This window comes from Choloepus didactylus, chromosome 19, assembly GCF_015220235.1.
Source record: "Choloepus didactylus isolate mChoDid1 chromosome 19, mChoDid1.pri, whole genome shotgun sequence".
In the NCBI taxonomy this organism is placed as follows: Eukaryota; Metazoa; Chordata; class Mammalia; order Pilosa; family Megalonychidae; genus Choloepus; species Choloepus didactylus.
Window position 1 is genome coordinate 52,880,046 of NC_051325.1, and position 23,679 is coordinate 52,903,724.

The window sequence follows — 23,679 nt, forward strand, 5'->3', positions numbered from 1 at the left end:
GTGCTTGAGACACTGTGAGTCTGATTTAAGCAGAAGAGATAACTCAGATCAGGGAAGCCATGATGAAAGGAAGGGCCACACCCTTACAGAGAAGAGCTGGCAAATGAATGTGTATGTCTATAACTAAGGTGGAAATAAAATATTTATCCTTCTCATGATTCCTTTACTTAACCAACTGATTAATTTGAACCAGTGGTTCTCAACTGGGGTGTGGCTGTCACAGCTTGGGGGTTGAGGGTGGTGGTGCTACTGGCATTTAGTGGGTAGAGGCCAGGGATGCTGCTAAACATCATCTAAACACCTTGCATGTAGAGCCCAAATGTCAACAGCACCATGGTTGAAAACTGAGCTTAACAACAGAACTTGTGTACCTAAACATTCCAACAGCTTATCCTGTTCACAGTTTCAGAAAAGAAATCTCTAACATATGAAGTTTTGAAAAAGACAAGAAATTCAAAGAAATTCACAATCCTTAGAGTGAAGTTTGAGGCGGGGGTCTCAGCAACAGGACAACAGTGCACCAGACAAGTAAGTGCACACACACCCTTCCTTGGCCTGTTTGATTCCTGTCAAAACGATTTTCCTCACTGGCTTACAGCACCTTTCCCTTCCACATTCTACTATAAAGCAATTCGGCAAAGTCAAAGTAGAGATGTGTTTTCCTTTCTTAAGAAGAACATATGTCCCTGCCCACTGTCCCCTTTCGCCAAGGGAGTGAACTAATTGATATGGCATGCCTCCGATCTAGATGGGAAATAGAATTTATAGGTGGTGTTCAGGGTGTTTATCCTTACCACTTAATAAGGACAATGATAAAGGGAAGATTTAAACAAGCTGGGTTTATTGGAACCTTAATCTTCATGAAAGTTGTGGTCGTTTTTATATATTACAACTGTGGAAGAATGTTATTTCAAGATCTTCTTCTCGACTCAAAATTATACGCTCGTTTTGACAAATGAATATGTGTTCTCACTCATATTTGACAAATATTTATGGAGTGCCTGCTATGAGCTTTGATTTGACCCTAGTATTCTCACTTCAAGGAATTTTTCCTAAGTAGAAATAAGAAACAGGCAAAAGAGCATCCAGTATGTTATAATCTATAATAGTGGCAAAATTGTAAAGAATGAATTACAACAATAGGGAAATGGCTACACAAATTATAGTATATCTAAATAATGGAATTAAATGCAGCCAGGTAAACTCCTGTTTTCAAAGAATATTTAACGTTGATATAATAAAAGCCGTAATGTCTATTGAGAGCTAATCACACATCAAACACTATAAAGAGTTTCTTGTATACATTATCTCATTTGATCCACAAAACCCTGAGATTTGTACTATCATTATTTTACAGATAAAACACCCTGATGCACAAAGAATTTAAATTATCATTTACTTATCACTTTTAAAAGACAAAATAAATTCATGGAAATGGAAACTGGTTATTTCTGGGTGTTCAGATTTTGGGCAATTTATTTTATTTTTATAATCATCTGTATTTTTAAATGAATATATTATCTATTATAATAAAAATCTGTTAAATTATCAGGAGTTCATTTTTGCATGTCAAAGGGGAAAAAATGAAAATAGCTGCTTTGTTAGAATGCTGAGTTTGTGTTATAGGATGGTAAAAGAGTTTTTTCAATGCTTGTTTTAAGGTTATAATTGTGCAATTTTTAGGTGAAAAAAATTCATTTCTATGCTTCCAAATATTCCAGTCTCTGTCATAAAAGAAATTAGTTGTTCTGAAATCCAAGCAGAGAAAGAACTGCCTGGAGCTGCTCTATCCAATATGGTGCCCTGAGCCACATGTGGCTGCTGAACGGCTGCAATGTGGCTGGTCAGAAGGAAATGCACTATGACTGTAAAATACAAACTGGATTTCGAAGATGTAATAAGAAAAAGTGAATGCAAAATATCTAATTAATGATATTTACATTGATTACACATTGAAATGATATTAGTTTGGATATATTATGTTAAACATATTGTTAATATATTATTAAAATAAATTTCATTTTTTAAAAAAACCTTGCTACTAGAAAATTTTAAATTGCACACATGACTCGCATTATATTTCTATTGGACAATGCCAGTCTGGAGAATTTAAGGTAACATTTCTACAAGACACACCAGAAGAAGGGCAGTACCTGTTCCAGAGGTCGTCATCTTCTCCACCCCAACCCCAGAAAGCATTAGGAAAGCCGTTGATTTTCCGAAACTGTTCCACTGTCAAGCCACTCACTCCGCCAAAGAACTCAGTGTAAGGAAGCCTAAAAGGAGACAGACATCATCAAGGATCTATGCATTAAAGACTGATTTCTCCCCCCGGAACAGGCCATCTCTTGAGAGCTAAGTCTTAAGTCACACACTCTCCCTGCTACTGCCCTGAGCAACTTGATAATTGTTTTCATGCGCTGAGATGTATCAACCTAAGTAGCTACCTGGATTTTTTTCTAATTGATTTTTAAAACCACAGCTTTATTGAGAGATGATTCACAGACTATACAGTTCACCCATTTAAAGTGGATAATGAATGGTTTTTAGTATATTCACAGAGTTGTGCAACCAAGAGCACAATCAATTTTAGAGCATTTTCACCACCCCAAAAGGGAGCCTAGTGTACATCAGCAACCACTCCCCACTCCCTCCACTCCCCCCATCACCAACCCACTGTTCTACTTTCTGCCTCTGTGCTTCTACTTTCTGCCTCTGTGCTATCTGGATGTTTCACATAAACGGAATCATAAAATATGCGGTCTTCTGTGACTGGATTCTTTCCTTAGCATATTGTTTTGAAGTTTTATCCATGCTGTGGCACATATCAGTGCTTCATTTCTGTTTATTGCCAAAGAACATTCCATTATATGGGTACACCACATTTTATTTATCCATTCATCAGCTGATGGACATCTGGGTTATAGCTAATTGGATTTTGCCATCTTTGCTGCTCTTACATCCCCTCTTAGATTTACCCTCTTTAATTAAGAGGAAATGATACTTACAGATACATATACTTATCCAATTTGGTTGCAAAGTGCCTCGGCATCTGTCCACATCCATAATAGTTGCGATCGCTTTCCGGTATATGATCCACATCATGAAAAATCAGACAGTCCCAATCCAAATCCTTCATTGCTTCTCGAAAACCAACATTGAAGAGCATGGCTCGGTTAAAGGGTTGGGTACCAACCTGAAAGAAGCAGAAATTTACTTTTAAAAGAATTCCGGAAGCAGTATCTTTGTAGCTTTAGTCTTACCCAGGGAGGGTTTACTGGAACTGACTAGAAAAGATCACTGGGCTGGAAGTGAGATTAGGTCCAGCACCACTCCCTCACTCCTCACTCATTGTAGGACCCAGAAGTCACTTGACCCCTCTCCTTGACTTCTTTAGAAATAAAAGCAGGGGGAAAGGGTTTCTGTATAATGATAAAAACAACCTTCCTCTCTTCCAAGGCAGTTGTGGAGGCTGAAAATCAACCATATAACAGCATTTAGAAGAGTATCCACCCCATAAAGGTAAGAGAACAATATTACTATTTCTAATTTTTTCCACGTTACCTGATACTTGCCAATCATTCCCCCTTCAACCAATCTGTAATGGCTCTATTTCATAAACCAAATCTATTAAGAAGAGAGTTTACTGTTTATTTTGTTTTGTCTTGTCTTGTTTTATTGTGAAGGTCCAACTAAGACACCAGTCACTAAGCACATGAAGGAGCCAGGTGGTTCATAAAGAGAACATTTCAAATCAGTTACAGCCCAGCTGTGAGTCAAAATACCCAAACTTATGATGAGCATATAGAACATGAAATTTAATTAAATAAGAGTATTAAAGAAGAATACTTGATTTGATATTTAATAGGATAAGACTTTTTATGACATAACTTCAACAAGCCACAGGCAGACAGAAATGAAAGCTATGTTCCTGAGCTCTTTGGACTACTTCATCCAATTCCTAGATGCCTTTCCTTTTTAGCATAGTGATTCTCAGCCTATTTTTCATCATTCCAGCACAAGACCAGCCGCATCATCACCACTTACAGCAGCTCAGACAGCAATTCTCAAAAGTGTGCTTGCAAGGAGGGGTGAGTTTGAAAAATGTCTTCAATGTTGAGAAACAGTGTATTAAGGGGAAACTGTAAACCTTCCATCTGTCCATAAAGCCTCCAGTTCAAGTATCACATACTTAAAAAATGCCTACAGAAGCCAGGTCAGTAATGCAAATGTGTGAAGTAGGCCAGGGAGGAGACCACAGTAGAGGTGAGGACTGGACAGTGCATGTTTCACCTAAAGCAAACAAAGAAAAAAGAATGTGCAGGGGCCACGCCCCACCCAAAGGAAAGTATTTATAGACTGAATTTCCCACATAGGTCTTCAGTTTGTGACTTCAGTATCTGATTCAATCCCAGTACTCTAAAGATTAAAAAGCCACAAACCAAAATAAAACCCTGAGGCTCAGAGAAGTTTGTGAATGCTTCATGTCACATGGTTAATTAATTGCAGATATGGGAAAAGCACGGAGGTCTCCTGACTCCAATGCCATGCTCTCTGTGCTGGACCCTGATCTTAAGAGCAATTTCCTGGGACTAGAGTCTGAAGACACCACCCAAAGCAGACACTATCAAAACCACCTTACAGAGGGGCAAAGTTCCACCCCGGACTCAGGTTTGCTGATTCTGAGCAACATCTCAAGCCAGCAGCATAGCGTTGCTCTCTGCTTCCCTTCTTTCCTCGGGGTGACTCAACTCGAAGATTTCGGTTTTACTGGCTCCTCATACAAAAGATGGATTAGCTTGAAGGCCTCTACACTGCTGTCCCAGAAGAGAAAGAATTAAAGAAAAGAAAGGGCCACTCACTTGCTCAACCACATAAAATGCAAACCGCAGGCGCTGGCGCTGAAGCATGGGAATCAGGTGTCGGAGTAGGACTGGAAGGTGCTCGTGGCGGTTCCGGAAAGGGATAAGGATCGCCACCTGGAGTGGGTCGCAGCAAGAGAAACAACCCTGTTAATCCCCTAATTTCTGCTTAACAGCAGAACACCCGTGCAGAGTTGGCAACCAGCTAACCAGCTTCTGGGGGTTCTGGGAGGCTGCTCTGTACAACTTCCTCTAAATGAAGGCTTCTAGGCTGGCAAGTCGATCCTTGGGAGTAAACAGATCATATTTTACATACACTATGCCTTGCACGTAGTGCCTGTCAAATGAATTCATTCATTCAACCCACAGTCTGTGGTGATTCAGACTGATAGCAAGAGATACATTTTACACTGTGACCCAGTGTATAGTAGATATATACAACTAAAATAAACTTCACAAAAATTCTTCTTACAATGTGCAATGCACTCGAATATTTTTTCTTTTCTTTTTTAACTGCTAGTCATTAAATTGATGGGTTGCAAACACTTTTCTAAACTCTGAGTTCCAGGTCTGCCTTGATCACTGCTCCACCACCAGTGCCTAACAGGGCTGGCACAGAAGAAGCATTTTAAATAATACTTGTTAAAAGAATGGATTTAAATCAGTTTCATATGCTTGATCCATACTACTGACTTCTGACTATAGTCACGCAGAAAAACACTAAAAAAATCTCAATGTCAAACTAGATAACTCTGCTTTTTATTCCACTAACTTTAGACTAGCCAATGGAGAATAAAGCATCAAGCACTAAATTTGTGAAGATGATGTCTGCAAATGTGTCACAAGAGACCTACAAACTCCACCCCCATCCCTCTCCTTTGCTCCCTGGATATTTCAGTTAGGAAGACAAGAGGGTCCTTCTGAGTAATCAGAATGATGCAAATTCCTATGGCTACAGAAGAGTTCTCAGGTAAGTCCACTCCTTCAAAAATGTTTCAATCAGTGGCACACTTTGCATTTGGCAGTAGAAAGCAAATTACTAAATGTCGTAAGTCAGTGAATCCTGTGGTGATTCAGACTGATAGCAAATTCTAGGTGGGCTTTCCAGTGTCTCTGGTCTGACTTCACACCCTACCTTCCATCTGGGCATGCAATCAGAAGGCCTCCAGTGACCTCCAAGCTTGATGGCTGGGTCTTTGGAGAAGAGTTCATGAATGTCGTCCATTCCGATTTCACTCATGTTTATGTCTATTGGGCCCTCTGAACAGAGAAGAAACAAAAGGATTAAGGGGCCAGAAAATGACACATTCTTTCCAGGTTGTTACTCAGTGTTATTCAATGCTTCTTCCGTTGACGATGTTTTTAACAGTGATGGAAATCCCTTCCTCTGCTTTCCAACTCACTGCATTTCAGTTCACCACTATTATTTGCTAAAAGCAGATCAAGAAATTAAGACTTCAGAGCTCTGCTTCTGCCGAGGGTATAGAATAAGAATTAAAAAAAATAGCAATTGAAAACGATTTCTTGTAACCAACTCCCATCTCTCAAGGCTCTCTTCTACTGAATGTGAAACTTCTCAAAGGGGAAGTAGAAAAGCTGCCAAGCTTGGTGGAACTACCTCAACTTGCTCCCTGAGGCAAGTACAGACACACTGTTACAGCTCATTCACCTGTGAGTCAGGGACTCGGAAACCCAAAACTCAGAACATCCATCATCTCTGACTTAAATCAAAAAGCAGAACTATCTAAGAAGCCCAAAAGTACAGAAAAGGTACAAAGGTACAATAATTTAATGTCATTGTTTTAGATTGCATGTGAAAAAAAAAAAAGAGGAAAAAAATCCACGAATTTTTTAACAACCAGCACTTTGTTAAGAAAATAACTTTCCCAATATCAAACAAGATGTAATCACTGTGAGATTTATACTAAAAGACAAAGCTAGTTGCCTAAATTCTTCATCTAAAATACCCATTATATTTTTTCTAGAACATCCTAACCAGACCCAAGTCACAAAGGAAAGACTGAAAAACTTGGTAGAATAGGGCACCCAGGAACTTTGCAGAAAAGATGAAGAAATGTCAGGATCACAAATGATTTTTGCAAGCTGTTTCCAATGGCAGGGAAGTATCTGTATTCTCTATATAGGTATAAATATAGAGAGATCCAGAAAGAATACTCTTCCTTTCCATTTTGATCAAATAAAAAGACAAATCAGTTTAAAAAGCAGAGATTAGCTAGCTCTACTCACTCATGGAAGGGAGCCTTTCAGGGCAGGTATGGTTTGCAAAGTAGGTGAAGTCTTCAGGAAGAAAAGTTGTGGTTTGTAGGAAGGTTTCATTGTGATTCAAGTCAAGAGGATAATCTGGGGAAATAAGGGGAGAAAATGGCAAATCAGCCTAGTACCTATCATCAATTATGCAATTCTTAGACACCTACCAAAGAAGAATTTTTTTTTCTTAGACATCTTTTGTAGAGGCAGGATTCTGAACTAGCTCTTCACCAGTTAAAAACTTCCTCCCAACAGAGTCTTATTTCTTAACTGAGGTTAGGATAATCTTCAGTGTTTACGTTACGATTATTCTATAAATAATATTCAAAGCTGAGAAACAGAAATTCCTACATAGTTTTGGGGTTATTTACTTATTTTTCTGGAGCAACTGTCTTATTTTTCTGTTTGCTTAGTATAATAATTACTAACTCAACACCATACCCTTCAATGATACATTTCCTCTTAGGACATTTGGATGCATCAATTATTCTATAAACTTTACCTTTCCAAAGAAGGTCCAGGGCCTTCTGACCAACTCCAAACTGGAGTAGCCCTTCCTCTGTGCCTGACGCAGATGCTACCCTTGGACCCCCTTCACCAATGCCCTAGATTCTCTTGCCCTCTCTTCGTTATCAAACCTCATGTTTCCTAAATTCCATTTCTTTCTTTTTCTTGCTTGGTGTAGTCCATCCTCCCAGTAGCTTCTTAAGAAACAGATGGTTGGAAGCAAATTTCTCTGAAACTTTGTATATGTGATTGTTCTTATTCTTTCTCACTTGATTAATAGCTTGGTTGGATTTACAGAATTCTAGACTGGAAATAATTTTCCTTTAGAACTGTGAATATACCATTCCACTGCCTTTCAGCTTCCACTGTGGCTCTAACTCTGAAGCCATTCCAATTCCTGATGTTTGTATTGACTAGTAATTTCTTTCTGGAAGAACATTCTCTTTGGTCAGAAATTTCATGTTGGTATGACTGGCTGTGAGTCTGTTTTCACCCCCTTTTTCAGTCATTCAGTGTGCCTTTGAAGTCTGCAAATTCGTGTTCTCCTGTACTGGATTATTTTTTCGCAGGGGAAGTACTATTCCAGTGATGATATCCTCCCTTCTGTAGTCTCTGTTCCCTTTCTGGAGAACAGAGAACATGAGTTGGATATTAGACCTATTGATCCTCTAATTTTCTCTTCTTTTCTATCTGATCTTCCATTTTGCCTTTTTTTTCCTACTTTCCAACAGATTTCCTCAACTTTACCCAACTTTTCTGTTAACAAATTTCATTTGTACTATCATATTTTCAATTTCCAAGAGCTTTTTTTCTGAATATTCATTTATTATAATATATTATTTTAAAAAATAATACATTCTTGTATATAGTCACATTTGCAGTCATTTTCTCTTATCTCTGAGAATATAAATGACAGGTTGTTTTAAGTTTTCTTTTCCCTGTATAGTCTGTTTCCTCCATTTGCTTTTTCTTATTTGTTTTGATTTTTAGCACAGTAATCCTTTGTCACCTGCTAATATTTAAAAGAGTGGGGCACTAAACAGCTAACTGGAAAGGTTTGGACTACAAGGTTCTTCACTGTAGGGGGTCATGGCCAGGAAGTTTTGTTTGGAAACCTCCAGTGTCAATATCTTTGAGTCTTTCATCTTGGTCTGGTCAGATTCCCCGAGAAGGTTGTTCTAATCTCCCATCAGAGAGTACAGGCCTGACTACAAGTACCCTGGAACTGAAGAGGAGAAGAAGCTGGATATATTATCCCTGTCTGTTCAATACTACATTAACACCCTAAACTGTGCCTGGTGTTCCCAACTCCAGAGACCCTCTGTTTAACTATCTGTGGAGTTTTAAGTCTCTAGTCTTTTGCCAGGGTGGGAAAGGGGAGCTGGGTATCTGACTTTATTTTAGGTAGCTTTCAACTCAATCAGTCTTAGTCCTCATCTTTATTCCTACTTCTAAAAGAACTTGATATTGCTAATTCCTGAACTTCTGGGAGATTCTGGGGTCTAAACTGGGTAGTTCTTGGCTTTCCCTGCTGCTGCAATGAGTCAGTTTTCTTGGGTCTGTTAAGTCCTTTATCACTGGTCCATTTGCATTTCCAACTTCCAAATTTTTTGGCTGTAATACCCTTTCCTGTTCTCATTCTTAAGGAGAATTAAAACACACACAAACAAAAACATAAGCAAATTTTCCTTTACTGTCATTTTAGTGGTGTTTTAAGAGTTTGAAAGCAGATGCCTTTTTCCTAGGGGACTGTAATAGTGGAATAGGGAGGGTTTCCTCCAACCTGATATTTTTTTACAGATAAAGAAACGGAGGCATCATATACATACAACTTGTAGAAGGAGACTTAGCTGGTATATGTCAGAGCTTTGACTAAACTACAGGTCAGTGATCTTCCCATTATAGTGCATTATTTTTCACATAGTATTAAAATCTTTCTCCAAATCTTTTAGATTCAGTCTAATTTCTTTTTGACTCTCCTGCTGATTCTTTGGAAATTAAAACTTCTTGCCAAATTCACTTCCCACCCTAGATATGTAGAATCTTCAACTTGAATATAATAAAAGATATTGCAAGAGGGTTTCCAAGAATCAAATGGCTAATACATTGAATCCTTTTATATAAGCATGTGGCTGTCCTCTCTACAAGTACTCAGGGTACAAAACTCAAGTAGGCAACTTGAAGAGAATTTTTACATTCTCTTAACAGGGAAAGAAAGAAACAGAATACTTTCTGTCCTTTTGAGTTGCAGTTTTTCTGAAATACCAACACCTACATTCACAAAGCCTAGTAGAGATTAATTTATATAAAGATATAAACCAAGCCAGCATGAACCTTTAAGGTAAAATCACATTTACTCAGAAATCAGTCCAAAGTCCTCAGTTCATAAATACAAACCTGTCCTAAGTTGGTCCTTCTTCCAAAGGTAATAACTACTTCAAAAACCTATGAGAAAAGTCTCCAATACTAATTACTAATGATTCTGATTTTGCTTCTTAAAAAGTACATATTTTATATGTAAAATAATTCTCTTTAAGAAAAATATATTAAAGGCAAAAGTTTTCACATGTACCGGAAAGTGTTTGCGATGTGCACACATGTGCAGGGAGAAGCTGGTTGGAGATAGTATCACAGTAATTACATTTGCCTAGAAGGCAAAAGAAATTCCCAAAGGCATTATAACAAGTATTTTCAAAAGCTTATCCACAAAAACAGAGAAGAGTATTAATACTGGGTAACGCCAGACTTAAATCTCAGAGCTACAACCTAAGCACGAAATAAGGAGTTAAAAAGAAGAAAAAAATCCATGGAAGGGAGGAGACAAAATACTTCCCAAACTTAAGGCACCTACTATTTGGGGTTTGTTTGAAGATAAAGATAAATTCCTTTTAACTTGCTTCAAATGCTAATAAAATAAGCCTGGTGGCAACTAATATGAAATAAAACAAAGCTACTTTATTATTTCTTCTGATGACTAAGTTAACATATGTCATTTAAAAAAAACCTCAACCATCCAACTCCAAAGTGAAAGTTCATAATCTTGCCTTACCCCCCCAAAAATTAACACCCTATTGTTAAACACAGATACAGAGAAAACCTACTCTCACTAGCAGTGGAAACTTTCTAAATAAGAAATGAAAGAGGCAGAGGAAATTAATTGCTTACGACTAGGTAAAACAGTATGTGGTTAATTGTGGGGAGTCCCAATTCCTCTCCCAGCTACCTAGAAATAGGTGGGTTATACTGCATACTCTTTTCAGGGGTTCCTAGACATCACTTTCTTACTCCTCTAAAGCATGTACCTACTTAATGAGGGAACTTCAGAGGGGGGTGGGGAATAAAATGGACTTGCTGAATTTCGATGGCCACAGTTTTACTTTTTAATTTAAATTTAATCTATTTCAAATCACAACATGTTTTTCTGGCAAGGAAAGTAGGAGGGCAAAGAAGGCAGCTGCTTTTACATTTATAAAATGGGAAAAACAAACATCCTACCTACAGATTCAAATAGCCATTAACTCCATGGGGTTCACACACCAACAATTCTGTCCATCAGCAGCTGCTTATTCAACTTCACTTTACACCAGTGGTTCTCAGCCTTGGTTGCAAAGTAGAATCATCTAGGAAGTTTTTAGAAATCCTAATGTCCAGGCTGTACCCTAGGCCAATTAAATTAAATAAAAGACTATGGGTATTTTTTAAAGCTCTCCAAGTGATTCCAATGTCAGTTAAGGTTGTCATTAACTCTCCCAATCCATGGGGGTGATAAAATCTGTGTTGTCCCTTATATTACCAAATCTGGTTGAGTAGGGACTGCAGAGCACTGTTCAACAGATTACAAGAAAAATCACCACTTTCCCCTTATATTTGAGAAATGACCGAATACTGCCTCTCTGCTCGAAAAATGTGGAAATTTATATATGCCAGAAAGAGGTCTCAGGACGGGTATCTGTAAAATATAAAGAATTAGCATTCTTCAAGAGTCAGCCCACTTAAGGATGACCACCTACGAGGAGAGTGGGGATAGCAAAGTCTCCATGGACCAAGCATCTAAAAGCCAAGGGAAAGGGGCCAAGGACATACACATCACTGAATATACTACAGAGCAATGGTTTTATTCATTTTACTTGCCTATGGCCACAAACTGTTGTTCTGAAGCATGTAGGCAACAGAACATTTTTCTGAGGATGTGACTAGAAGGGGACTGGGGCGGTATACGTGTGTGTACATGGCGAGGGGGCGGGGGGATCTACGTCCCTCTGGCTAAGAATTACTAGGTAGAATGACACCTGAAAACCTGTATTATTTAAATACGAATGAGAAATGCCAAGTCACTCAACCACTCCTCTCCTCATCTATAAAACTAAAGTGGCTGGACTAAACAATCCCAAAGATCTTCTTTTCCTTTGCCAATATTCTTGAGTGTCTGCCCCCTCCCCATCCCCACTGCTTACAATAAATTTTACAAGATTTAAAATCTTACATGCCAGTGGCTTGTAAGAAGCTTCTTACATAGCATCTAGCAGGTTCTCTAGGTCATTACTTCAGGCTTATTCCCAGGCTCACATTCCTGATACCCAAAAGCATACTGTTATTAGACAATTACCACTTTAGAGCTTTTAAACTTAAAGAAAACCAGCATTATTTAAATGTCATCCTAAGCTTTTTAGCTACACTTGGCCTAATGAAGACCTCTGAATGTGTGTGGCCCAGCATCACTTCCAGGCTAGGGCAGTAGATCAGTGACTATCTGTCCAGCCACAGTGTTGCTGGGTGGCAGACATCTCTCTCTCTCAGCAGCTTCAGGCCAAGAACACCCTCTCAACTCTGCTATGTAGAGAACTGCTTTGAAATGAATGAAGATGGTGAGTGTTCACCAGGTACAATTCCAATGAAATATTTCTACTTTAATACTTATTCACCAAGGATGTGCCAGTAACACAGAAGCCAATCGAGATGGCATTCTTACAGACAAGGTTACAATACTTAAAATGTGTTTTCTTGTTAAACCCACTCATTCAGTCACAACTCAACAATCATTTATTGAGTGCCTCCCATGTGAGGCAGTGTACACAATCCTAAGGATACAAAGATGACAAAGGCAATGAGGGTATCACTGGGATTCAGAGAGTATGCACTGGAAATAGAATCAGCAAATCCCAACTCCACTGCTGCACTGAGTTCTTTAACCTCTGCATGCCTTAGTCCCTTCAGCCATAAAATAGGGACACAGTAGCTACTTTACTGGGTTCTTGTGAGGACTCAGTGAGATAATGCAAGCAAAGTGTCAAGCACATAGTAAGACAGCCCCTGACAGCAAAGACTCTCAATCCATAAGGAAAATTAAAACAATGAACATGAAAGGGATGATTAACCATTCTAACTGGAGGGATGCTAGGAAGAATTATTTTGGTTTATTATAATTCGAAAATAAAAGCATGCAAAGTCAAATAATAATGGGTCACTGTATATACCTTCCAAGGGTGAAACTCACTTCTGTGCTCAGTTTTCAAAGATAAACTCTCAAGGTATTCATATGAACCTGTGTTGAGGGACTAGCAACGGTATAGGGATAGAGTCCTGCTGGGAACCTTCCGACTTCTAAGAGAGAACAGACCACCTCACCAAATGCCCAGGTGAATTCTAGCATCACGTAACCTTGGAGAAGAAGCATGAACACTAGGACTGGATAAATGTCATGACAGCACAAATGTTCTTTTATCCAGAGTGATACAGGGAAGGAACTCTGGAATGGGAGTCAAAAGCCTCCTTAGTTTCAACACATAACTAGAAGCACGCTTTGGCAGTGCTTAGAGAAAAGTCACAAGACTAAGCCATTCCATCTTCCCAGATTATTTGTACTACAGGTAAAAAACATGGAAATAACATAAAATCCTGCCTCACAATAAACAAAATGTGGTATATACACACAATGGGATACTATGAGGCAGTAAGAAGGAACAATGTTGTGAAACATATGACAACATGGATGAACCTTAAGAACATAATGATGAGTGAAATAAGCCAGACACAAAAAGAGAGAGATATTGCGTGTTACCACTAATGTGAACCGAGAAAAATGTAAAATAAATGTTTTATGTTGTAGAATGTAGGGGACCTAGAGATAGACAGCAACTAATGAAAGGGAAACGATAATCTAATAAGAACAGATAAGATACCGAGAGTAATCTTAATGATATGGGTACACTCAGGAATAACTATGGTTTGTTAATTTTCTTGGGGTGTGATAGGAACATGTTGGAAGCAATGTAGTTATTTTAGGTTATTTGTTTTTCTTATTCTTTTGTTTTGTTTAAAATGGTTTTTTTTTTTACTTTTTTTTTTTTTGCTAAATAAATAAAAAAAAAAAACCTTGCCTCACAAAGCCATATTTGAGTCAAGGGAAGACAACATATGTGGAGATCATTTGTATAATTTAAAACCACACATGTAATTAGGACAACAAAAACGAGTTCAGCCTCCTCCTAGGACTTTGGGGACTACGGGAATTCCTCTTCCAGGTTTGCTTTAGAGCTCAATTTGTCCCAGTGGGACCACAGTCTGATTTAAAGACTCTTGTTCTTTGCAATCAAGAAGAAAGGAAGTATCAAAAGCTTATCAGTCCTATAATGTTGTAAACTGACCAGCAGGAAAGACTGACAAATTAGGATAGGGTCAAATCTTTTAAGGAATCCATTTGGAGAGAAATAATTTCTTCTTGAGATCTCAAGCATCACAGAATAATTCTCATCTGTAATGTTTACAAAGAAATTTTCCATTTGATAGTGACACAATCTTACAACTTATTATACAAGAGGGTACAGATTTGGAGGGAAGAATTATTTTAAATATACATTTTTTTTAAGTATTAAGCTTGGGTAGAATCACTAAGAAGCCACAGAAAAGCACATTAGTCCTCAGCTAAAGAAACAGGAGGAAAATCATGAATGCTCAGCAAAATGAAATCTCAGAACCTATTTTTAAAATAAAAAACCATCCCTGGCTGGACTGGAGAAGCCTTATGGCAGTTCCCTTTAACCTATGAAAATACTTTCTGTATTCAATTGTTTTAATAGTTTTTTTTTTTTTTTTTTTAAGATATCTTTATCTCAAAAGTGAAGAACTTGCCATACATAGTCTTTTATTAAAATAGCTAAAGTCAAAACCATGATCAAGAACAAGTTCCTGTAATGAATATAATGTTCAGCAGGTCATCTAACCTCTCTGTGTTCTGATTTCCTCTTTATACAATTAGTGCTTAGAAGAGAACAAAATCTACAAGTAAAAGTTCCCAAGATTGAGGCAGAAATGTGTACTCTTATGCCCACCATCACTGTCTGGCTGTCTGAAAAGCTTTCTTAGAAGCTGAATGAGTGTTATCACCAAACTCAGCTGCACAGAAGGAATTAAACCACAGGATGAAATACCACACCTGACTGGGAAGGGTAAACCAGCAATAATCTATTAAATTTTTCTTCCAGAAGTCACTTCCATAATTATAAGTTGTGGGAACTGTCCCCAATTACCAGATCATTGTGAAATGGAAATGTGTAAGACTCAACTAAAGCATTTATAAACAATGAGGTAAAAATACTACTACTGGGTTGAACACATTCAAATAGAGTCCAATAGGAAGAAGAGAGTTGGAACAACTCTTCCTGTGTAGCAATCAGGCCCAGATTAGGATATAAATAAATGCTGAAAACACCCCAGACCACCACAACCATCATCACCACTATGTATAATTCAAAACAAACAAAACCAACAATGTTAAACCTAAAGGTAGGGAAGTCCAACCAAGTTCTTTTCTCTCTGTTGGCTATGTGGATACATTTTTTGAAATCAAGTATCAAATTATTTCCCCAAATGGCTTTTGGTGCTCTTCTTTTGCTGGGTCCCTAACTATATGCTTAATCTGCCTACTGGCAAGATACTGTGGCAACTACACTGAAAACAGGGGCCTTGAAAGATATTCCTTGCCTCCCTGAAAAGTATTAGGAACAAAAGTCAAGTCACCCAGTTATACTTAGTATATAGTTAGAAAAACGAACAAGGATTCATCTTACTAGAACTTCTTTTTCAGTAGTAAGTTAAGATTCAGCCAAACCACCCCTCTTTCACAATGCACTTTTTTCCATCAAAAATAATTATTCAAACGAAATTTACTTCTCCTGGGAGGAGACATTCTAATCAGACCAGCTCTTTGCTAAAAATATACCTGAGTCATTTACGCTGCTATTCCTCTTGGCATAAGCGCTCCGAACCACCTGTTCATAAACCTGAGCGCCTATAGTTCTCATGTTGTCCCGGATCAGAATGCCTTGAGCTTGCATCATGAAGAGGTAGGTGTTCACTGCAGAAAACAGAAGGGAAGGGGAAAAGCAGGTAAATTCAAAGGCAATCATGGAAAAAAAAAAACAAAAAAAAACCAAAAACCCATAACCGTAACTCAGGGTTTCTTTTTTTTTCTTTTCTTTTCTTTCTTTTTTTTTTTAACCTCTAAAACCCTATAACGCCATAATTCAATTTTCCATACTTGGTTGAATGTTTTCAGGTCACCAACATTCCTTGTAGGTGAATTCCTTGTAGGGGAATTTCTATCAATTCCTTATAGGGGAATTTCTAACAATACTCGGCAGTTTAAAAAAAAAAAAAACAACATAAATTTAAAAAATTATATCCCATCTGATCTTTGAATACTCAGCCTGTGCTCTATCTAACACTGTGGTTATCAGAAAGCTCTTTATGAATCAATTAAAACTTTTTTTTTTAAAGTCTCTGCTATCTTTATGTTCACCTTCTAAATACCTGAAGGCTATACACAGAGAAAGGAACCACTGCCTGATCTGCCTTTTGAAAACACTTAAATCTAGGTTTGGTCTTGGTAATCTTTTTCAAAGTGGTAGACTAAAGTTCCAACTCCTTTCCTTTGGAAGATTTGGAGAGAAATGGGAGATAATGAAAGAATGCTAACAGCTCTCACTACCCACCCACCCCAACCCAGATTTTCAAAGCAATGGGAAAAGAGCAGGTGGCAACGGGTGGCTGTCAATTAACATACTCTTAACAATTAGTTATTTAGATTAACTGGCCAATACACAGAACAAAACCTGACATGTATCCTGCTCTACTTTTTCCTGGGCCTCTCCTATCCAAGAATTCAAACAGGAAGTGTCCTTCCATACACAATCCTATTAAAATATATCAGTAGAGAAAATACGTTGTATTTGGCAATTCTGAAACAAGAGAATATCAATTGTAAGTAAATGTATTTTATTTGTTCAATATAAAAGAAGTACAAAAACAAAGAAGTGGTCCTCCCAAGCCTTTCTTTTCCTATGCAAGTGTGAAGTACAGCACACACTTTAAACAGAAATGTTATGTTCTTGCACAGGATTCTGCAACTTCCTTTTTTTCACTGGAGATTGTTCCTTATCAGTAAAATACAAATATACTTTCTGGGTTTTAGCAGCTAAATAATACTATTTCACTGAAGTAATATTATTTATTTAACTTTATTTCACCAATCCTCTGATTATAGACATTTATACTATTTTAACTGTTTACTCTTATAAACGTGCTTTACTGACCAACTTTATTCAAGTATCTTAGCATTTATACTGGACATTGCAAAACTGCTCCCCAGTAAGTCAATACCAATTTCTTTTCAATAATTCAATAAAGTTGTATTGAGTGCCTATTATGAGCTAAGACAGTTTCTTCACATCTTGCCAACACTGGGTATTATTAATATTTGTTTAAAGTTTGATACTTTGTATTGAATGCAATTCTTTCTGTAAAGTTTTTCAGAGGGTAGTGGAGGGAAGCATGGCAGTTCCAAATAAATGCCCCATTCCTTTTAGCAGGTGAATTCTTAGGACTACCCTAACAATGTAACAAAATATGTGACTCTCCTTTGTATTGCAAAATAAAATTTAATCATTAAAAAGAAAAAATTTTAAAGTGAGCCTGCGTCAGTCTTCTACTAGGAAATTTTATAATAGTATTCATTTCAAATTCTGTTTGGATAACTTTAAAGTTCTAAAAACAAGAAATAAAAATTAAATCACACTAGAAAAACAAATCTATGAAGCTCAATAGCATTAATTCCTTCCAGAACATGTAAAAGATTCAGCATTAAAATTCAAAGCAATGTACAGACTTTATGTTTGTAAACCCTAGCTTTAATTCCAGCTTTCCTTGTTCCCCACTCTCTGATCTACTCTTTCCTCCCTTTAACTCTCAGCACACCTTGTTTCTGTCATCTCACTACCACTGGACTCTGCAGATTCAGTCACACACTTATTCCTGTAGCGTTCTCTGTCTAAACTATTTTCCCCTCAGTCTATGCAAATGATTCTTAGGGGAATCCCCATCACTGTCACTGCCAGGAAGCTTCTCATTGCTATTCCTGCCTGCAGTTACCCTTTCGGCCGTCTGTCCGTGCCATCTTTCTGGCCCTTATTCACTGCAGGATCAGCACAGCTTTAAGCCTCTTTCATTCCAGGACCACCCCACCTCCTCCGCTACAGCCCATGTGATTACAGGAGAGCACAGTAACCCTGTTTTACAACCCCCAAGGCGTCCTGTGAGCACTCAGGAGGTGTGAGGAATGACCTGAAAACTCTCAGGCCTTTCCAGTTCCCTCCATCACAATAACCACTAAAGGCATCCTCTTAAAATAGTCTACTGAACATAGTTTATTATTTAAAGTTTGGGTCTCTTTTGTTTCCATTTTCCTATTTCCCTCCTTTGTTCGTAGCTCATCTCTGCTGCTCCTACTAGCTAGCCTTTAACCATTTATAAGTCCTACATTATTTAAAATCTGAACTAATTAGGGCTTATACTGAAACATACTGTGTTTGATGGAGATTCCACATTCATCTTTAAATATGAATAAATATCAAATGAAGAAGCCAAAAGTCATTTTCTTCCTCAGACAGGGTCTGAAAATGCTCTCCTGTTGTCTATAATTCTCTACCAAAAAATATATTTCTATCACACTCCACCCTCCGCCCCCCAGGCAAGTCTGTGGTAGATTTGTAAAACACAAGAAGACCTCAAACTTAAAACTCAGTTAATTTACCACCATTTAGCAAGCATCTCAAAACCCTACAGATGAAATAAAAACAGAAATCTAACTGCATTCTCTTTAATCTCTCCAGAACTCAAATTCTATCCAGTGTGAAAACACTGCCACTTGAGTATTTTTCTCCTCTTTGGAGAGTGTCTCTATTTGCATTCTCCTCTATTCACCCAATGATATAAAACTAGGAGATCACAAATACCTTACAATATAATGCCTGTATTTCACTTGCAATCTCAAATACTATGCCACTTAATTTCAAGAAATTGTAAAAGGTTTAAAAACATATCCTCTTAACTAGCCATTCTAATTTACCCACTCCCCCTCATCACTGTGAAATGGGAATGCTTTACAAGGAAATGGTGCATTTTTACAAATCTACACTCTAAGGAAGGGGGTAGAAAAAAATTAAATATTTGGCTGACCTCCAACAGGGCCCCAGGCAGGTGTCAGACCCAGTGCCTGGGCCACTCCTCTAGATGCTGTCAGCCCTGGCTCTTCAGCAAGACACTGTTTTATCTTTAATATCAGTGCTCTGCACACAATGGGCAGTTAATAATGACAATGGATAGATGAAGGCTGGAACCGGCTCACTTTATTTCAAGCTATTATGCTGGTGGCTAATACTGGTGATGGGGTGGAGACAAAGACAAACCAAGTGGCACAACTCTCAGCACCAAAAACCCTGGTGGCCAACATAAATAGAGGCATACGATCTTTCAAAAGATTTTAAATCATCTCTAAAATATATTCTAATCCATAAAATAATAAGCAACAGAAGTCAATGGTCAGAATGCTTCTAGAGGTAGCAGTTTCAAATTAGGCCTTGCAGTGACTGGAAGGCAAATGACATGCTTAACTTCTGGCATTTTTGGAGAATAGATCAGATACAGTGTTTATTTTCTATTAGCTAGAAAAAGTTAAGGAAAAATGATAGCTTCACATCCTAAAGAAAATGTAATTCTGTGGAGCCTCTGAAAATAAGAATGAAATCTCATTTTCTATTCCTAGCATATAGGACAGTATCTGGTCACAGGTAGCAGTCCACAGGTATCTCTTAAATGTTAATATTTAAACTTCATTTAATACTGATCAATTTCTAATTTGATTCTGCAGTATTTTTTTTTCCTTTTTAAAAAGTTTTCTTGTGGTAACATACATATAAAACATAAAATTTGCCATTTGAACCATCTTTAATTACAATTTGGTGCTACCATCACAACCATTCATTACCGAAATGTTTTTATCACCTCAAACAGAACCCGTACCCATTGAACAATAACAAGCACGTTTCCGAGGCCCCACCCCCAGAGATTCTGGTTCCGTGTGTCTGAGTGGGGCCTATGGGTTTGCACTTGTAACACTCCTCCCAGGCAATACTCATGCTACTGGTCTGAGGACCACACTTTGAAAACCACTGCTCTAGGAAACTTAAGCCATAATAAAAAATAACAATAGTGGGTATATTTATTGAGCACTTAATCACATAATACTTCTCATTTAATCCTCACAATTATCCTAAAAGCAGGTACTACTATCCAATTTATAACCAACTTCTAGGATTCAGTTTCTCCAAGTATCTTCACCAAGGGCAACTGATACAGCTGGGATTCAAACCAGGTGTGCCTGCGCTCTTAACACTAAGCTTTACTATCTCACTCATCCATGTTCTCGCCACCACCTCTCCTTCAAAGATTTCAAGCATCTTCATGGCTTAAATGATTACTCTTAAGGAGATAGCTCTCAAATCTTTATCTCCTGCACAAAGCTGCCAGATTGAACTTTCTTAATTACAGATTCATCCACACTGCTCCTCTGCTCAAAAGCTTTCTCTGGTGCATTCCCATCTCTTGTCTTCACCCCTGAGCTTCTGCTGACTTGCAGTAGTTCTGCTCTCCTTTCTACCATTCAAATCCTACTAATCCTTCAAATCTTTCACATACTTTCTGTGGAAGCTTTCAGTACCCATGCAGTCTTCAAAGATTTCTTTCCACTCCCCAATATTTCTATGGGTCTGTTACAGGCTATCAAAAATATGCTTTTGTTTATATTTTGTCTTAGTTTGCTAGCAACTGTATTGCGTGTTAATCTTTTCAATTAATAAGTATGCACATATATACTATTAATACTTTTTCTAATTATCCACAGAAACGACCAAAATGATGAAAAAATAAAAGACTGAGGAAATAAATATTACCAAACAAAATAAAATAATCACAAATTCCTAAGACTCAGATCTGGATGGGATATTAAAGAACACTGTCCAATACCACCCAGAGACTATTCCTTCCAAGAACACAGACTCAATATGTAAATACTACCAACTTAGAACCCAAACATAGCCATCTTCAAAGAAAATTCTACTTTGGTTTGAGTCTGAAATGCTTCCCAGTCACTTGTACCCACTGGTTCTCATTCTGCCCCAGATATTTGACAAGAGGCATCCTCACCCTGGACCCACCAATACCTCTCCACCCCTGCCAGGCTGGGCAGCCCCACTTCTTCCCAAGAGAGCATCACAACTTCCCTTTCCATCCCGGCTGCTCTCCTCTGAATTCTGGCCCAGTCGTCTACACTTGACAAAGCGGTCCAGGTGCAGTCTGATGCTCCCAGAAACAAGCAGAAACACCAGCCACTCTTTCCATCTGTTACCAAATGCTATCAACTCGAGCACCCTCTTGGAGATGCACAATAACCCAAGGCCCAAAGAAATTCTACAAGAAAGATGTTCAATTATTTAACCCACCATTTCCCAAATGAGCCCCTTTTTTTAAATAGTAGCTACGAACATGCCTCAAGTGAATCTCCACAGAACTTACTTTGGGAAATTCTATTTGGGATACTTTCATTAATAGAATTTAAAACTGCCATTATATGGTAGGTCATCAATTGATATTTCTGAATGTTACTTGTTACAGAGTAGTCAAACTATATTACTGATTCATATTAAACTTGCTGGAGGCAAAAAAAAAAAGAAACCCCTCTTTTTAAAGATGCTACCACTAAGCTGCTCTTCTGTTCTGTACTCATGCAGTTGGTTATACAGATCAAGCTGCAGGGCTTTAAAAATTTTGTTATTAAAAATTTTGTTATTGAAGTCAGCCCATGATTCTAGCCTAAACTAGAAAGTATACAAACATACACACATTGCTTTCAATCTAAATTACCTCATTTAAAATTCACATCTCAGTGAAGTATATATCATGTTGATTTTTTACTTCAGGTAAGGAAGTCAAGTCCTCCAAAGGTAAAATAATCTGGCTATGGTCATACTATGTTTGTGAAATAAAAAAAGAGACATTAAAAGAATAAAATAATAAAAAGACAGGTGAGGTTGGATAGACATCTCGTAACATTTTGATGAGTTTTACTTTGAAAACTTTGAAAAGCAGCTAAAGCAGTATATTCCAATAATATGATCTTAGCAGTGGCTGAATCATAGTTAAAAATCAGTTCTAAACTGGCGCACAATCCTCCACTATTTCAACAAGTATCTGTTGAGCACCTACTCTACTGTGTGCTTTGTAGGCATAGCACAAGGCTACTGGGTCACAGGATGAGTAACACAGCACAGAATAAGGTACAAACCAATTAAACAAGAAACTATAATACAGTAAGGTAAACGATAAAATAATATTCAATAAAAGTTCATGCTTACTAATAATTTTTGTACACTTTCATGAAAAATTGAAATTATTATTCAGCCCCAGTATCTAGATTGAGGGCTCTCTTATAACCATAATTCAGTGCCCCATTCAGGTTTATACAATCGGAAATTTCCACCCAGATGCCAGCGTAATAAGCAGCCATGGGTCGTGTCGTGAACTGGGGAGCTTCCGGGAGCAAACCACCGGGAATCCAGCCCTTGAGGCACCTCTTAGCCACGTGACAGAGCCCTTCTTCCTCCTGTCCTTCATGCTAAGAGGAAGACACATGCATTCCTCTCTCCATTAGAATTCCAGGCAGCCTCCATATCCTTGTGAATCAGGTAACACAGTTTTCACTTGAGCACACACATTAATAAATGACTGGCTCATAAAATTCCACACAAGACAATGAAATCTGACATTCCAGATTAGGAGCAAAATAATTTGAGAAAATAAATCAAGAGGGAAAAAAAATTAGGTTCTATACGCTTAGAGTTCACAATTTTGCATCCCAAACATGTGTATACTTAAGGTTTGTTCTATTTGGATTGGAAAGTGACATCAGAAAAGAATAAGGAAAGAAAGCCATTCCTTACCTGAGCATTGTTTAAAATCTGTCTCGTTTCAATGCCCCCAAACACACACCTGTGCATGCACACATACACACACAATGCCATAAAAAAAGAATGAGAGTGCTGTGAGGGCGGGGCAAGATGGCAGACTGGTGAGCTGTATGTTTTAGTTACTCCTCCAGGAAAGTAGGTAAAAAGCCAGGAACTGCGTAGACTGGACACCACAGAGCAATCTGTCTTTGGGCATACTTCATACAACACTCATGAAAACGTGGAACTGCTGAGATCAGCGAAATCTGTAAGTTTTTGCGGCCAGGGGACCCGCGCCCCTCCCTGCCAGGCTCAGTCCCGGGGGAGGAGGGGCTGTCAGCTCCGGGAAGGAGAAGGGAGAATTGCAGTGGCTGCTCTTATCGGAAACTCATTCTACTAATTCAAACTCCAACCATAGATAGACTGAGACCAGACACCAGAGACTCTGAGAGCAGCCAGCCCAGCAGAGAGGAGACAGACATAGAAAAAAAACAACACGAAAAACTCCAAAATAAAAGCAGAGGATTTTTCGAGTTCTGGTGAACACAGAAAGGGGAAGGGCAGAGATCAGGCCTCGAGGCGCATATGCAAATCCCGAAGCAAAGCTGATCTCTCTGCCCTGTGCATCTTTCCTTAATGGCCCTGGTTGCTTTGTCTATTAGCATTTCAATAACCCATTAGATCTCCGAGGAGGGCCGTTTTTTTTT

The 23,679-nt window shown here is 38.1% G+C and overlaps 1 protein-coding gene across 3 annotated transcripts in view; it reads right to left on the reverse strand.

Annotated features, from left to right (window-relative positions):
* B4GALT5 (beta-1,4-galactosyltransferase 5) overlaps positions 1 to 23,679 on the reverse strand; it is a 96,659-nt gene that overhangs the window by 16,028 nt on the left and 56,952 nt on the right. For all 3 annotated transcript variants that reach the window (XR_005213116.1, XR_005213117.1, XM_037811746.1), the window contains exons 2-7: positions 15,856 to 15,990; positions 7,110 to 7,223; positions 5,998 to 6,122; positions 4,863 to 4,979; positions 3,009 to 3,196; positions 2,154 to 2,276 (exon numbers count right to left, since the gene is read on the reverse strand). Coding sequence is in view for 1 of the 3 variants with exons in the window: in XM_037811746.1 (XP_037667674.1) it covers positions 2,154 to 2,276; positions 3,009 to 3,196; positions 4,863 to 4,979; positions 5,998 to 6,122; positions 7,110 to 7,223; positions 15,856 to 15,990 (802 nt within the window). In the remaining 2 variants the exon portion in view is untranslated. The remainder of the gene's footprint in view (positions 1 to 2,153; positions 2,277 to 3,008; positions 3,197 to 4,862; positions 4,980 to 5,997; positions 6,123 to 7,109; positions 7,224 to 15,855; positions 15,991 to 23,679) is intronic.